This window comes from Vitis vinifera, chromosome 3, assembly GCF_030704535.1.
Source record: "Vitis vinifera cultivar Pinot Noir 40024 chromosome 3, ASM3070453v1".
NCBI classification, from domain to species: Eukaryota; Viridiplantae; Streptophyta; class Magnoliopsida; order Vitales; family Vitaceae; genus Vitis; species Vitis vinifera.
Window position 1 is genome coordinate 4828968 of NC_081807.1, and position 16524 is coordinate 4845491.

Sequence of the window (16524 nt, forward strand, 5' to 3'; positions counted from 1 at the left end):
TTCTATGAAGAACACTTTGATTAGAAATGCTAACAAATGCACTTTCAATAATTGATAATAAAAAATCTATAATAAAAATAATTTTACTAGTTTTTAACAATTGGGTAAATTAACTTAAAAGCTACTTTTATTTAGGATATACCTTTTTTTAGAAATTATAGTCTACTTTTATTTATTATGGTTATAAATACCACTCTCATCTAAATAGGAAAACAAGATAAATTATTTAATATATTTTAGTTTTATTTATTTATTTATTTTAGAAATAGAAAAAACACAATTTGATTAAATTTTAAATTTAATGCTTTTGAAAAAAAAAAAGAAAAATTTAAAAATATAAGTATAAATTTTATGAAAAAAGTTTAAGAATATTTTGGTGGTGGTGTTGTTATTTTTTTTTAAATTTATTTGTTTCATAAAAATATTATTTCTCTCAGCTCCTGGGACATCCCACATCTTATTCAAAGAATAAAGAGTTGGGGCCCACAACAAAGACTATGTTGCCGTTGTTGGAATAATTATAATGATTCAAATTTTCACTTTTTAATTCCCAAGATGCCCTTGTAATTCAAACGTAAAAGCGCGATCAAGTTTACGGTGCCCGCATCGGAATTTCAAATCTGGAATTCATCTGAGCCGTCCATTTTCCATCTCTTAAACCACAGCAACGTTGGAGTTCAAACCCAAAAACCCTCCAAAACGAAGTACAAAGAGAGAGAGAAAGAAAGAGGGACAGAGAGAGAGATGAGTTCAAATCCAAGAATCTAGAGAGAGAAGGAGAGAGTTACAGAGAGATAGCCATGTTGGAGTTGAAACCCAAGAACCCACAAAGAAACTGAGAGAGAAAATGAGTGAGTGTGTGCGATATTCGATGGGCATCTTGAATTGAGATCTAATTATTTTACCCTTTTTTTTAACTATCTTGCATTGTTTTTTTCTTATGATTCTCACCGAAAACCCTAGCAAGAACCAGTAAAATTTTTTGGAAAAGATTTCAGGAATTCGCCCACTAGGGATTCTTTTTTTCAATTCATCTTTCAGGTATATATGTTCCCATTTTGATCCTCATTTTCGCATTTCTCACATTCACTTCTCCATTTTTGTTGATGTTCAATTTCTCGACTTTTTGAATTAGAATGTTGCGGGATCTGAAGTTTTTTCGCCGGAATTCTGCAAAGAATCCCGTGGAGGAAATAGAGAATGTGCCTGTAAATCCTACAGATTTATCGGCAATGCAGACTGGTGTGGACGCTATGCGTCCTCCGCTGACCACAATTCCAGATTCTACTCAGACTTCCAAACCGTTTGTGGAACCAGAATCGGGTTTTCGGAATAAGGTGGATAGAACTCCTACTAAGGCCAAAGGCAAAAGCTCTGATACCGCATTGCCAGGTCGAACTCCAGACAAACAAGGTATTGGGCTTTCAGGGAGGAATCGATTTGGGTGGGCTCAGAAGAATGAACCCAACTCAGTTGTTCCTGAATCCCGTGATGATGGAAGTCAAATGAGCAGAGGAGCTGGGTTTGGAAATGGGGTTTTTCCAAACACGACTCCTCGATCTACACGGACAGTGGGGAAGGGTACTTTGAACTATTCTGAATGCAATTCGACCCAAAGCACTCCAACAAAGAGTGTTACCAAGCCCCCCAATCCAGGGCTTCGGAGTAAGATTGATGGAAATGGGAGTAATCGATCTGGGAACTTTGCTCAATTGTATAAAGGGATTCCAGTTTCTTGTGGTCCATCTACTGTGGTTAATACTGTTGAAGTGCCTCACTTCGACCTCAGGGAAGATCCATCATTCTGGATGGATCATAATGTACAGGTTAGCTCAATATGGAATTTCATTTTTGTGCTTAGTAAAATTTCTTCCTTTCAAATTTATGTGAATTAGGTGTTGTTTGGTTTTTTTCCCTTGTCTGGGTCAGAGCCTTATAATTGAATAATGCCTAATGGAATTTATATGTGTATGTGTGTCCACATGGTGTGTTCTTGAGAACTGAAAGAACAGAATGTGTAGGTATTTCAGATTTCATTTTTTCTTGTTCTTTTTCTAAGGCTTCTCAGCAACCAATTAAGAGAATTAGTTTCTTTAATAAGAGGAAAATGTCTGAACGCCAGATGATAAAATATAACTTAAGTTAGGGTCTGTTTGGATTGGAGGAAGCTGTAGGGAGAAAAAAAAGTGAATTTCAATGTCTCTTGGTTGTGAGGCCTTAGCTGCCTTGTATACCCCCCTGTATGCTTTGTGGCTTTTTTGCCTCTTGTTATACATTCCGTGCTTATTTATCTAAAAAAAAAAATGTCTCGTTTGATTTGTCATAAAAAGTTTTTAAGAAAAATAAAATTTAAGCTAAATTATTTAAAAAGCTTTTCCATATTCAAATGATTCATTCCCCGCATAAAAGATGAGCAAAATTGGAGAAGGATGGGAGAGAATTTTATTAATCTTGAACTTATTTCTTATTGTTCTCACTCTTTCTGTCCTTTCATTTTTCTCCTTAGTTTATTTCCCCATCATCTCCTTCAAACTTTACATGATCCAAAAGGATCCTTAGCATTTTTCTACAATTTCCTGTTTATTCTTTTGTGAAAATTGAGGAATAATTCTGAATTTTCCTGCAAACTCCTGATTTTCGACTGTTTGTGGGTGTTACGCTGATGGTTGTTAAACTATATAGGTTCTTATACGTGTTCGTCCTCCCAATAGCATTGAGCGGAGTATGCATGGCTACAACAGGTGCTTGAAGCAGGAAAGTGCACAAAGCATCACTTGGATTGGCCAACCAGAGATGCGATTCACATTTGACCATGTCGCATGTGAAACAATTGACCAGGTTTGTTTAGAACCAAAGAAACAACATAATTATGAGTCTGAGCTTTCTTATAGCTTGTGGACTATTGTGTGAAAGTTGAAATCTTGCAGGAAACACTTTTCAGGATGGCTGGTCTTCCAATGGTGGAGAATTGCTTGTCAGGTTATAATAGCTGTATGTTTGCCTATGGTCAGGTATTTCTTGAAATATGAGTCTATTTTCATACATTAAGTTGTTGAACTTTTTTTTTAGTCTCCTTTTCAGTTCTTCGGATGCTAATGTAGAATAGTTAGTTACAAACAACTATAGAACACACCACTTATCAGGCATGGTAGCGTGAAAAAATGGAGAATCAGATTCATTTCCTTACTTGCATCTGTGAATTGTAATTCTGTGTTCAGTAGGATATTAACATTACTGCTCCCAACTTACAAGGAAGTTTTATCATGGATGTGTTTCCAAATACTAATTTACATATCATCAACTGTTTTTCTACTTTCTATCTGAACTTTTTCCTTACAGAATAGATAATATGAGATAACAAATCATGATGAAAACTGGGAGGGCTTCTGAGTACTATACTTGGTGAAACAAAAGGTGGTGGGGGACTGGGGTCAACTTTCGTTTCCTTCATAGGCAAAATAATTACAATACTCATGAGGCTTGTCCTATTCCACACATTTCTACGATTCTGGCAGTGTGTAGAAGTATGCTATCATGTGTCATGTGATGGATCCTTAATCTGCTGATCGGGCAATGTTATGGTTCTTGGTTTTACTGGTTTGGAGAAATTGAAAGATGTGTTACCATTTTCTTAAATTCATGTGCCAATTTTATGGTTTATGGACAGGGAGAAAAGCTAAATTTTTCTTTAGAATTCTCTTTTTTGTTTTTTCTCATCCTGATCCCAAGCCAAGCACATCTCCTTTTATTTTGATATATGTGAGTTTAACTATGTAGACGGGAAGTGGAAAGACACATACAATGCTTGGTGAAATTGAAGAGTTAGAAGTCAATCCCAGTCCAAACCGTGGGATGACCCCGCGCATTTTTGAATTCTTGTTCGCAAGAATAAGAGCGGTAATTTTGACACTCTTTGCTTGATCACTGTTCAGATTTTGATATATGCCTCATCATATAGTTTTGATTGGTGTCTGTTCCCATTATATCCTTCTGGTTGCAGGAAGAGGAAAGCCGGAGAGACGAGAGATTAAAATATTTTTGCAAGTGCTCTTTCTTAGAGATTTATAATGAACAAATTACGGATCTACTTGACCCTTCATCTACAAATTTGCTAGTAAGTCCAATTCTTTTGTAAGCCTACGGCCTCTGGGATACTTGGAAGTTATTTTTCTCACTTGCTATTATTTTTTTCTGTAGCTGCGGGAGGATATTATGAAAGGAGTTTATGTTGAAAATCTCTCAGAATTTGAAGTCCAGACTGTTGGTGACATTCTTAGGCTTCTAATTCAGGTTATCAACATTTGATCCTTATCTTGTTATTTTAAGGCTGATCTACTATCTCTCTTTCATGAGTCGTGAGTTTGAATCCATGGTTTTTCCTAATAGGGCTCCTCAAATAGGAAAGTTGCGGCAACAAATATGAATAGAGAGAGTAGTCGCTCGCATAGTGTGTTTACATGCGTAATTGAGAGTAGGTGGGAAAAGGATTCCACAACTAACCTACGATTTGCCAGGCTAAACCTAGTTGATCTTGCTGGCTCAGAAAGGTAATGTACTGTACCTGAGCGTGTGGAAGTATATATAATGCATAACATATTTATATGGTGTTACACTGACTGGACTCATTATCACCCGCAACAGGCAGAAAACTTCAGGTGCTGAAGGGGAGCGTTTAAAGGAAGCTGCAAACATTAACAAATCATTATCTACACTAGGGTACTTCAATTAATACCAAATTTCTGTCACTAATATCTTTGCCTTTATTCTCAGCACTTCTTATCAGTATTATGGATAAACTTCTATTGCAGTCATGTAATAATGGTTCTACTGGATGTGGCACATGGGAAGCCAAGGCACGTTCCCTATAGAGATTCAAGGCTGACTTTTCTTCTTCAGGTCAATTCTAACTCCTTATTTTCTGCCCTTGTTAACTTTGCAATCCTGTCTCATGATATCATGTTTGCCACAAAAACCAATGCAGGACTCCCTTGGTGGAAACTCCAAAACAATGATAATTGCTAATGTCAGCCCTTCTATCTGGTTGGTCAATATGATTACACTCTTTCACTTTCTCTTCAACTCAGACATATGGTCACCAATTACTGATACACTATTATTATTGTTATCATTATTATGCAGCTGTTCTGCTGAAACTCTGAACACTCTAAAGTTTGCTCAACGAGCAAAACTCATACAAAATAATGTAAGTTTCTGAGATTAATGCATGCTTATTTAATTTCATGGAGGCATCAATAAGTTTTGGTTCATGCATTTTCTTGTTGTTCATGATGAAGGCTGTGGTGAATGAAGATTCTTCAAGGGATGTAGTTGCACTACAACATGAGATACGGCTTTTAAAGGTAGTGTTTAATTTTATAAATATTTTAATATACAGGATCTCACATGTGAAGTACTATGCATTTGTTATTGTAACGGGTAATTCTTGCAATAGGAGGAGCTCTCAGCCCTCAAACGTCAGAACGTCTCTAGGTCTCTGTCATTTGGTTCAACAACTGTTGGAGACACAACACATATACAAGGAAATGCTTCCACAGAAAAATTTCCTGAGGATCAGCAGAAGGTTGATGACAAGTGTATTGTGAGAATGTCTTCTAAACAGGTATGCCAGACTGTAGTATATGTATCTTAGTTTCATAAAATGACCAGGATTAATATATGGATGAACTATAAGAATTTGTGGGTCATGGTAGTTAATCTAATTCCTCATGGTGAAACAGCATTATATATGGATTGAACTCCCCTCTCTCCAATAGCAACTCATCTCTTTCTTTCCTATTACAAGCATGTTATGTCACTGTCCATGTTATAATGAATATTTACTGCTGAAAACTATGTTGAATTAGTTTAAAGCTTTGGAGACTACACTTTCTGGTGCGTTGAGAAGGGAGCAGATGGCAGAAACCTCTATAAAACAACTTGAAGCTGAAATTGAACAGTTAAACCGTTTGGTAACATTTTTTTTCTTTGATTTCTAAAGAAAGAAGTAGAATTTCAGTGCCCTGTGAAAAGTGGTTTATCCTAACTTGTGTTGCTTCTCAGGTTCGTCAAAGAGAGGAAGACACCAGGTGTACCAAAATGATGCTTAGGTTTCGGGAAGAGAAGATACAAAGAATGGAATCACTTCTAAGTGGCTTAATACCTGCAGATACATATTTACTGCAAGAGAACAGTGCACTCTCTGAAGAGATTTTGTTGCTTCAAGCTAAAGTTGACAGAAACCCAGAAGTGACTCGGTTTGCCTTGGAGAATATCAGGCTTTTGGACCAACTTAGAAGGTAATTTTCTTAAAAACAGCAATGGAGGCTGAAATCTTGTAACAATTTTAACATCCTACATATTGTGGCATTTATAGATTTCAAGATTTCTATGAAGAAGGGGAGAGAGATATGCTCTTGACTGAAGTATCAGAACTGCGTCATCAGGTTTTTGCAGACTCTAAAACAACAATGCAGTTTTTTTTAATTCATTTATTTGCTTGGAGAATCTATAAACTAAAGCTCTCTGTTTACAGTTGCTTCAATTTCTTGATGGGAACTCTAAGCCACACAACCATCCAAATTTCAATAGCCTGCCTCAGGTTGGTCATGTACCTTCTTGTATATCTTTAGCTTCCCTTCCCAACCCAACTATGATGCAGATTTAATTCTGTGAACATCATTTCTTGACAAACCCCCCTTTTTTTTTAATTGGCACAGGAAGTGATATGTGTCAGCAAAGAAAACGATTCACTACATTTGGAGGTTGCTTATCCTGTCCAAATAAAATTACAATTTTTCTTCTTATTGTAGAAGTAATTCTTTTATCTCATTTTATTTTTTTCTTGATTTCAGTTGAAACACACTGCCAATGAGTTAGAGGAATGCAGGAGAAACCTAAATTCTTGTTTAGAGGATAATGCAAAACTTAGTAGGTAAGCAAATCTAATCATCCTGGTTTTAAACTCTGTCTAACCTCCTGGTTGCAATATCATTTTTTTTAAATGTTTTCAGACTGGAACCATTTACATGATTTTTTTGGTTTATGTGCATCTTCTGCAGAGAAATAGATAATCTACACTCTATGTTGAACAATCTCCAATCTGCACCCCATGTTCCAGATGACAGTATGGATGTGGTGATGGAGGTACTGTTATTCAATGCTATTTTGTATGACTCTCCTGATTTTATGGATGAGGAGAAAAAGGATTTGGGAATAAATGATACTAGAAACATAATAAAGTTCTCACTGCAAACTTATATGAGCCTGTTGCCATTATCACATGATCAAATGCGTTCATAAGACTTAATATATGTTTGAGCCTGTTCCAGTCATTTAGAATTACTATTTCCTTTTTTAAATCTGTAATATGTACATATTCTAGTTCTCTTACCAGGTGCTAATAACTATATCTTTCAGGAATCCTCTGTTGAAGATTTATCTTTTGAAGCTTACTCACTTAAGGCAGTTAAAAAAGAGAGGGAAGAGGAGAAGAAGGAAGATCTGCTGAAACATACAGAAGAACTCCTTCATTTGCAGCTAGAGCTGGATGTGCTAAAGATTATCCTGAAAGAAGAGAGGTCATCTCGTTGTGAAATAGAGGCTAGGGCGTTGGGCTTAAATAGAGAGCTTGAGTTGGCAAGACAGAAGGTTTTTTCAATAAGCAAACAATGTGAAGAAGCTAAGGATGAACTGAAGGATGCAAAGTCTGTTATTGAAGCACTTGAGTCCCAGCAAATTCTCTCTATCAATGAGATGGAGAATCTTAGGGACAGCAAAAGTCATTATATGGAGCTCTTGAGTAAGCAGGAGCTTGAAATCTTTTCTCTGAAAGAGCAACTTTGTTGTCATGAACTGAGAGATCATCCACCTTCCAACCATTCAGAAAGTGAGGATTCCCCTTTACAGGCCAAATTGAAGAGAATGCAAAATTCTCTTGAAAAGGCTAGGAGACTAAATATGTGGTATCAAAGTGATCGTGCATTTCAGATCTCAAATGAAGAAGAGATGGATGAAGTTCATAGGCAAGCTGAGGCTGAAACTGCTGCAGTGATTATCTGCTTGCAGGAAGAACTTACAAGTCTTCAGCAGCAAGTTCAAGATAGCAATTTGAAAGAGATAGAGACCAAAAAGAACATGATGCTTTTGGAAACTGAAGCAAAGGTACTGGAGGAAAAACTATACCATGTGACTCAAGATAACAAAATATTAGGTGAAAAGCTTGAGGAGAAAGATGAGGAGCTAAGAATATTATCTGAAGAATGGGAACATTTAACCTGTGAGATTGAAGAAGTTCTCACCAATGGGCATGATGCTCTCACTGATGCCTCTCATCAGGTTGACCTCATTTCCAGTTCCTTTCCCCATAAAAGAAGTTGGATTTCTGAACAAGTTGGCCGGATGATAAGAATCATCTCTGAAAAGGAATTATTCATTGAAGAACTCAACAGATGTTTAGAGGATGCAAACAATAGGAGAAGTGATATGGAGAACATGCTGAGGTCTTTGAAAGGAGCAGCTATGGTAATCACTGAAGCACACCAGCAAGAGTGTGATGCAAAGGAAAGGGAAATCCTCCTGTTGAAATCACAGTTGAGTGCAAAAGCATCTACCATTGCAAAGCTGGAGAATAGGATTAAGCTGGGGGAAGATCAAATTCAAAAAGCTTCAGTTTGTGCCACAGTTGCTTTTGTAATTGTGAACAGACTGTCTGAGATGAATTTGAATCATGTCAGTGCATTAAAGCAAAAGAATATCCAGCTGAGTGAATCAGAAGGGATGAACCTGAGGAAGGATGATCTTCTCCAAGATCAGGTGGCTTCAATTGAAAAAGCAGAGAAGATGATTCAAACTCTGAGAGTGGAACTAGAAGGATCAGAGGAAAGTTGCGGTAAACTGAAAGTGAAGCTCTCTGAGGAGAAGAAACGTGCTTCAGTTTTGGAACAGAAGCTTGAAGATATTGAAGAAAAGGAAATTTTGACAACACAAGAGAAACTAGCCGAGCTGCAAAGTGGTGTTTCCACACTCATGTCATGCATGGATGATTATGCGGACCGGGTTGGAAGTCCTATGAAAATAGATACTTCACGAGTGTCTATGTCTACCAATGACAGTTCTGAAAGACGGGTAAGCAAATGTTCTTACTTTTGATGAAGTGATGAGGTCTTGTGGTTAATTTACTTATATTTTCTACTTGAGATTTTTGAACGATATATTATTCATTCATTACTTATCTGGACATTGTTGCAGACAGATACTGAACCTGATGAAGAAACCAACAACATAGATGTGCATTCTGTTGCAGACCTGAAAACTGATAGCTCTCAGTGCTCCTTTAAATTTGGCAAGAGTGTTTATCACAATGATAAGAAAATTTTGGATTCCAGACCTTGCAAGGATGTACATGCAAGAGATATTACTATTATCCTTTTGAAGAAGGAAATAGAATCTGCCCTTGAAAGCTTAAAAGGAGTGCAAGCTGAGATGGCAAAATTACGTGTTGAGAAAGAAGAGATTTGGATATCGGAGAAACAGAGTCGAGAAAACATGAAATGTCTTATGGATCAAGTTCTTTTGCTGCAATCAGCTATGAGGAATTTTGAAGAACAATCTGGACTCAAGATGGTGGTGTTCAATGATAAGATACGGAAAGTTGAGCAAATTGTTCAAGAGACTGGCTCTCATTGGTTTGAAACAAAAGAGGTATTCCATTATCTTTTCTAATTTTGTTTTGTCCAAATCCTGTGCTGTTACTTACACTAAAAATCTGAATGTAGCCTTATTATTTATGCAGACTAATAATTGGAAAAATAGATTGAAGGTCCACTCATTCATCTATTTATTCAGCATTAGACAATTGTTGATGATTCTTTTTTTTCTTCAAATTTTGGACAGTCACTTGAGCTTGAAGTTGGTGATGCAAAGATAGTTGCAGCTCAGAAAACTGCAGAGGCTTCCTGTTTTCTTTCTAAATTTGAAGAGGCACAAGACACAATGAAAGAAGCAGATATTATGATCAATGGACTAATGATAGCAAATGAAACAATGAAGCTTGAGATAGAAAGGCTGAAGAAAGAGAGGGGCAGTTTAATTAGTGAGGTTCAAAGCTTGCAATCCTCCAATGATTTGAAGTATCAGCAATATGAAAACCTTGAAAAGCAGGTTGCCTCGAATTTGACAGAAACAAGAAGCATGGTTCTGGAGATGGAGGGTATTTTTGCAGAAGTTCATACCACCTTCAATGAAGATTTCATGGCTATAGCCCATGATTTCCATTCCATGAAGTCCCAGCTTCTACAGTGTACAAGGTTGATTCGGTCATGGCTTGAGGACATCTGGTCTGAGCTAGTTGTAAAGGATTGTGCTGTGTCTGTGCTAGACCTTTGTCACATGGGAATTTTATTGGAAACTGTGATGGGACTGAATGCAGAAAATGGTTTGCTTCACCATGGGCTGTGTGAATCAAACTCTGTTATAGCAGGTCTGAGGGAGCACAATTTTAAGACCAGACAAGAACTTGAAATGTGTAGAATTCTTAAGGGGAAACTGCTGGCTGACATCAAGAACAGTTTTGATCGCATCTCAAGGAAAGAAGAAGAAACTGGGGAGCTCAGAATCAAGTTAACTGCCTTTGAGAAAAAAATATTAGATCTACAACTCCAAGAGGAGTCAATGTTGCACAGGTCTAATTATATGGGTTCCGAGCTTGCTGTTCTAATGAAGGAGTTAGACCTGAGTAACTCAAATATTTTGGCATCGCTTCTGGATCAACAGAAATTACTTCAGGATAAAGATGAAGTTATAAAATCTCAGGCTGAATCTTTCATGATAGACTTGTACTCGAAAGACATTGAGTCGCTCATCTTGACATCAGAGTTAGAACATATGGCTCTCCAGAAAGCTCATGCGGAAATGGAACAGATTGAATGGTGTACAGTCCTGGAGAGCTTAAAGAAAGCAACAATTTTTCTCAAGGTAGATGCGGATCTGAAGGAACAGTACTTAGTGGACAAGGAAGGTGAGGTCGCCATTCTACAAAAAGAAGTTGAAGAGGCACATAGGGAGAAGCAGGATTTGTTGTTAAAGCTGTATCAGAGCAGTTCAAGAATTGCAGAAGTGGATTCAGTAAACAAGGTACTTGAAGAAGATATTCAGTATATAAAGGCTGTTGCTTGTTCGGAGCAAATCAGTTGGCATGCAGTCCTTGAGAACTTAAAGAAAGAAATGATTTTTCTTAAGGTTGATGCAGATCTGAAGGAGCATTGTTTTGCAGACAAAGAATTTGAGGTTGCCCTGCTACAGAATGAAGTTGAAGAAGTGCAGAGAGAGAGGCAGGACTTATTGTCAAAGCTGAACCAAAACAGTTCAAGAATTGCGGAGGTGAATGCAGAAAACAAGGTTCTTGAACAAGATATTCAGCTTCTAAAGGATTTTGCTTGTACAAATGATGCATTGAAAGGTGAACTTAGTGAGCTTATGGAAGCTAAGATGCGATTGATGATCCAGGTTCAAGAGCTTGAAGCTGAATACAGAAAAGTTCAAGAAGATTTGAAGATCAAGGAAACAGCTCTAGAATGTTCTTCCAGTCAAATCTCTGTCCTTGATCAACAAAACCAAAAGTTGCAGAATGACATTTCTTTGCTGGAAACTTCATCATGCAATCTTCAAGAAGCGTTGGACATAAAAGATGCAGAGATTAGCAAAATGAACCTGCTGGAGGAGGAGAACAAGCTGCTGAAAACAGAGGTAATGAAGTTGAAGACAGAATGCTGCAATGTTCTTCAAGATTTGGAGGAGAGGAAGTCTGAATTTGAATCAATAGATATGGAAAACCATAGATTGCAAGATAGAGTTTGCTCCTTGGAGACTTCCATTGCCAGTTTACAGACCGATCTCAACATGAAAAATGTGGAGCTGAATGAACTCCAACTTTCTCAATCTGTCATTAAGGAGGATATAGGGTTAAAAATCCAGGATTTGCAAACCCATGTTAACCAAGTACATACATTGGAGGAAGAGAATATTTTCCTGAAAGGCAAACTTAGCTCTCAAGAGAAAATTCAGTATGAAATACTCCAAATGTCAAGCTTGAAGATGGTCAAGTGTGTTGATGCAGTGGAAACTGTAGATATGATGGGCAGCAGAATATGTAATGCTCTGGACAAACAGAGCACTACAATTATAGATAAAATGTTTCAGGAGATTTGTGAAAATTTAGAAAAGACATCTGAGTTCATGGAAGAAGTCAAATGTTTGGAGTGCCTTGCTCAAAAGCTGGTGTCTGAAAATTTGTCTCTTCAAACTGAGTTGTCGAGGAAGGATGATGTTTTAAAAGGATTGCTATTTGATCTGAGCCTACTGCAGGAGTCTGCATCTAATAGTAAGGATCAGAAAGATGAAATTGAAGAATTGGCAGCTTCTTTAGAATCCTTAGAACAGGAACTTGCAGTAAGATCGGGTGAGCTGGATGAGGCTGTTGCTCGTGGCCAAGTATTTGAAGCCCAGTTGCAGGAGAAAATAGGCATAATCTCTAATCTAGAGTTGGATATTTCAAAGGGAAGAGAGTCTCTAAAAGTTCTTTCCCTTGAAAATCAGGAACTAAGAGCTTATGTTGAAGATGCTTTAGCAGCAAAAAGTTCCATTGAGGAGGAGTTGACAGAGAGAAGGAAGGTAATTGACAGTTTGGAGGCGGATATATTTGAAATGAGTAATGCTCTCGGCCAAATGAATGATTCAATCGACTCCTTGAAGAGCAATCTGAGTGAACTTACTAATGAAAGGGATCATCTCCAAGTGGAGGTCCTTACTTTGAAAGAAAAACTAGAAAAAGCGCAGGCTTGTGCTGATGAAAATGAAGCAATTGCTACAGAAGCTCAACAGGTTTTTTACCTCGCTAATTTCTTATTACTAGTTTCATTTGTTTCATGTTTGCTAATTCTATTTTGTATATCAATGTCAGATAGCAGAATCAAGAAAGACTTATGCTGAAGATAAGGAAGAGGAGGTAAGGCTACTAGAGAGGTCTGTGGAAGAGCTAGAACGTACTGTAAATGTACTAGAAAATAAGGTGAGCTGTGTCCTTGATTGTAGTTAGTAACATCCATTGTTTAATTTTTTTTCCTGAACTTGCATTTTTATTATCATGTAGTGACTTGGATTTCTACTTTGTTAGGTTGACATTGTCAAAGGAGAAGCTGAACGACAACGATTACAAAGAGAGGAGCTAGAACTGGAGCTTCATGCTTTAAAACATCAGATGCAAAATGTTGAGAGTAGTGATGCTGACATGAAAAGGTTCAAAAGCTATTATACTTTTTGGTTTGCTTGGATTGCAGAACCATGATGCACTGTTGTATTAATTCCAATAAATAACCTTTTCGTCTTCAGGCATTTAGATGAGAAAGAGAAAGCTCTTCAAGAAGCCTCAGAGCATATAAAAGTTCTTGAGAGAGACATAGCTAACAGGGTTGCGGAGGTAAAGTTCAATTCTGCACCTTTTGTACACTTGTTTGTATCTTTCTTTTTAACTCAATGGTTGATTCTATTTCACTGAAGCAACTTTGAACCCGGTGGTTTTTTTATTTTTTATTTTTTTAATTTGGCTCAAGCACTAAGAGTTTCTGTTTCTGTTATTTTCCAATAGATTGCCCAGTTGAAGGCACACATCTCTGAGCTGAATTTGCATGCAGAGGCACAGGCTAGTGAATACAAGCAAAAGGTAGGTCACCACATATTACTTCACAGATTAGACTGACTAGCATACTCTTGCAATAATGTTGCAAGGCATGAATGGGATTTCTGCTACTTTCATCACAAATTCCATTAATTCCACTGACTCAGAAACTTGAAAACAGTTCAAGGCATTGGAAGCCATGGTTGAACAAGTCAAGCCTGAGGGCTTTTCCACCCATGTACAAAATTCATCATCAAATAAATCAGAGAAAAATGCCTCAAAGTCTAGGGGTTCTGGTTCCCCTTTCAAATGCATTGGATTAGGGTTGGTACAACAAATTAAATTGGAGAAGGATGAGGAGCTTTTTGCTGGAAGGCTTCGCATTGAAGAGCTTGAAGCCTTAGCTGCAAGTCGGCAGAAAGAGGTAAGCCTTACTGCACCCATGTAGTTCCTACAGAAACATAATTCCTTTCATATTGGATGTGCATCATTACTGTTGTTTACTAGAATCAAGTGTGTATATATATTTTTTTCAGATATTTGCATTGAATGCCAGACTAGCTGCTACAGAAAGCATGACCCATGATGTAATTCGAGATTTATTGGGATTAAAATTAGATATGACCAAGTATACAGTAAGTTTATGAAGTTGCATACTATTGTTTTGATTCAATGATATATCTTAGAATTTATGAATAATACAAGAGCTATCATTACTGTCCTCTTGGTATATTTGAAAAACAGCAGTTCATACATATAATTTGTGCTTATCACATTTCCCATTCTGTGATGGTAGTCGGTGTTGGATAATCAACAAGTGCAGAAGATAACAGAGAAGGCTCAACTTCATAGCATAGAATCTCAAGCAAAGGTACAGTTAACTGTGATTATAGTGAAGATAAGTTGGGTATGTTCATGTCTGTTATCTTGAATTGTGTCCTTTTCGTTCAGGAGCAGGAGGTAATCAAGCTAAAGCAGCAGTTAAATGAGTTTGTTGAGGAGAGGCAAGGGTAAGCAACTGTACTTCAAAATTGGGGAAATCTGGCTGTCCATAGTCATGTGTAAGTTTGTTCTGTGCATTACTTTGTAGATGGTTGGAGGAAATTGATCGCAAACAGGCTGAGATGGTGGCTGCACAAATTGCCCTGGAAAAGCTCCGTCAGCGAGATCAGTTACTTAAAACTGAAAATGAAATGTTGAAGGTTCGGATAAATTAGTCTTATTCTTCTGGGTAAATTAAAATTAGTGTTATTATACTTGTTTTTTTGTGGCCTTACTGTCTTTGATCTGTATAGTTGGAGAATGTAAAACATAAGAAGAAGGTGATGGAACTTGAAGGAGAAGTAAAGAAGCTGTCTGGACAGCAAAACCTCCAGCAGCGCATTCATCATCATGCCAAAATCAAGGCAAGTTATTTTTATTTATGTTTATGTTTGCCTTTTTTAAAAAAAAAAAAAAGAAAAGAAGAAAAAAACCATATTTTCTGTCCTTTTCACTCTCTTCTGAAGTAAACATTTAGCAACAAACTTAAATGACAGGAAGAAAACAATCTACTGAAGATTGAAAATGAAGATCTTAGCAATAAGCTAAGGCGGGCAGAGGTGATTCTTTCACGTGTCAAAGAAGAGCTTGCTCGCTACCGTGCTTCCTGTGGTAGGAGTATTGATTTCAATGAGGAACAAATGCTGAGTAATAAACTTAAGGTTGGTATCAGTGTCAGTATGCAGTATGCATGATGTGTGTGCAATCCACAGCAGGAGTACATCACCTAACAATCAACTGAATCTTCAACAGGAAACAGAAGAAGAGAGGCTGCAATTAGCACAGAAGTTCCTGAACTTGTGTACCAGCATTTTAAAGGTTTGTTAATTTTTTTTTTCTTGTATTGGGTCTGCCCAGAGAGACCCAGAGATTGAAACAGTAACCGTTTATTATCTGAAATGAACTTTCAGGTAGCTGGAATAACAAAACCAGTGTCTGAAATAAGCCTCTCTGTGGCTGAAGAAGCTCTTGAGCAGCTCAAGAATCGACTCACAACACTGGAAAGAGAATCACAAGATTTGAAGTTTAAGGTAGGGGGAATACTCCCCTTCTTTAAATAGGAGTTTGCTTCACTACGAACTGAAATGCAGGAAACTAAGAAACTGCTGATCCTTCTGCAGAATAAGATTGTGAATGAAAGAATTCGACTCTCCGAGCTTGTGCCACAGCCCTCACCATTAAGCTCAAGGACAGATGAGAACCATCTAACTCCCCAGAGGGTATCCCAAACTCCATTTCTTTCAGCTTTAGATCGATAGACAGGGCCCATCAGCTGCTGGTTGAATAGTGGTTAACCTTCTGCTAACAGTCATTGAAATCCAAGCTGGGCTATTCTTTTGTTTCATTGATCCTCTTGTGTATATCAGCTCTTGTATATACTTTCATATTTTATATGATTCAATTATAAATTGAAAGTTTGCGTCACATCTGTGTTCATGAACAGGCCATTTTATGTTGCACTCTGCTCTGCATACATTCCATGCAAATCAATACCTCAGGCTTCTCAAAAATCAGTCAAAGTGGACAAGCCTAAGGTGGTGTTTGTTTTTTTGGTTTTTTTGCTGAAAACAATTTGTTTTCAGAATTTAGGTTGTTTATCTACTTTTTCATGACTTATTATAAATTTTTTATTAAATAGAAAAAGTCAAAATATGTAATTTTTTTTAAATAGAAAAAATAACATATTGATTTTTTTTTATATTTTAATATTTAATATAAATAAAATACTACAAAAACAAACAACCTAATATTTAACACTAAGGTTTTATTTAAAATTAAATAAAAAACAAACACCACCTAAGTTACCTCGAAAA

General features: G+C 37.0%; 1 protein-coding gene across 1 annotated transcript; it reads left to right on the top strand.

The window, feature by feature from the left end:
• Window positions 1-650: 650 nt before the first annotated feature.
• On the top strand, window positions 651-16135 carry LOC100255624 (kinesin-like protein KIN-12D). Its single transcript, XM_059735891.1, has 38 exons — window positions 651-1041; window positions 1136-1826; window positions 2683-2838; window positions 2928-3011; window positions 3778-3897; window positions 4001-4114; window positions 4198-4290; window positions 4387-4547; window positions 4642-4716; window positions 4809-4896; window positions 4982-5040; window positions 5140-5203; window positions 5295-5360; window positions 5453-5620; window positions 5865-5969; window positions 6061-6296; window positions 6374-6443; window positions 6533-6598; window positions 6717-6761; window positions 6852-6931; window positions 7059-7143; window positions 7417-9123; window positions 9247-9699; window positions 9892-12876; window positions 12956-13063; window positions 13169-13290; window positions 13384-13471; window positions 13640-13714; window positions 13851-14093; window positions 14206-14304; window positions 14466-14540; window positions 14621-14679; window positions 14760-14871; window positions 14965-15079; window positions 15212-15372; window positions 15464-15529; window positions 15622-15741; window positions 15832-16135. The coding sequence occupies exons 2-38, from the start codon at window positions 1137-1139 to the stop codon at window positions 15967-15969; spliced, it is 9351 nt and encodes a 3116-aa protein (XP_059591874.1). The 5' UTR covers window positions 651-1041; window position 1136; the 3' UTR covers window positions 15970-16135.
• The last annotated feature ends 389 nt before the right edge of the window (window positions 16136-16524 follow it).

Coding starts and splice junctions, on each gene's coding strand:
- LOC100255624 (XM_059735891.1), top strand. CDS start 1,137: ATGTTGCGGGATCTGAAGTTTTTTCGCCGGAATTCTGCAAAGAATCCC. Junction 6,444..6,532: donor TATCAGAACTGCGTCATCAG/GTTTTTGCAGAC, acceptor CTCTGTTTACAG/TTGCTTCAATTTCTTGATGG. Junction 6,599..6,716: donor ATTTCAATAGCCTGCCTCAG/GTTGGTCATGTA, acceptor TAATTGGCACAG/GAAGTGATATGTGTCAGCAA.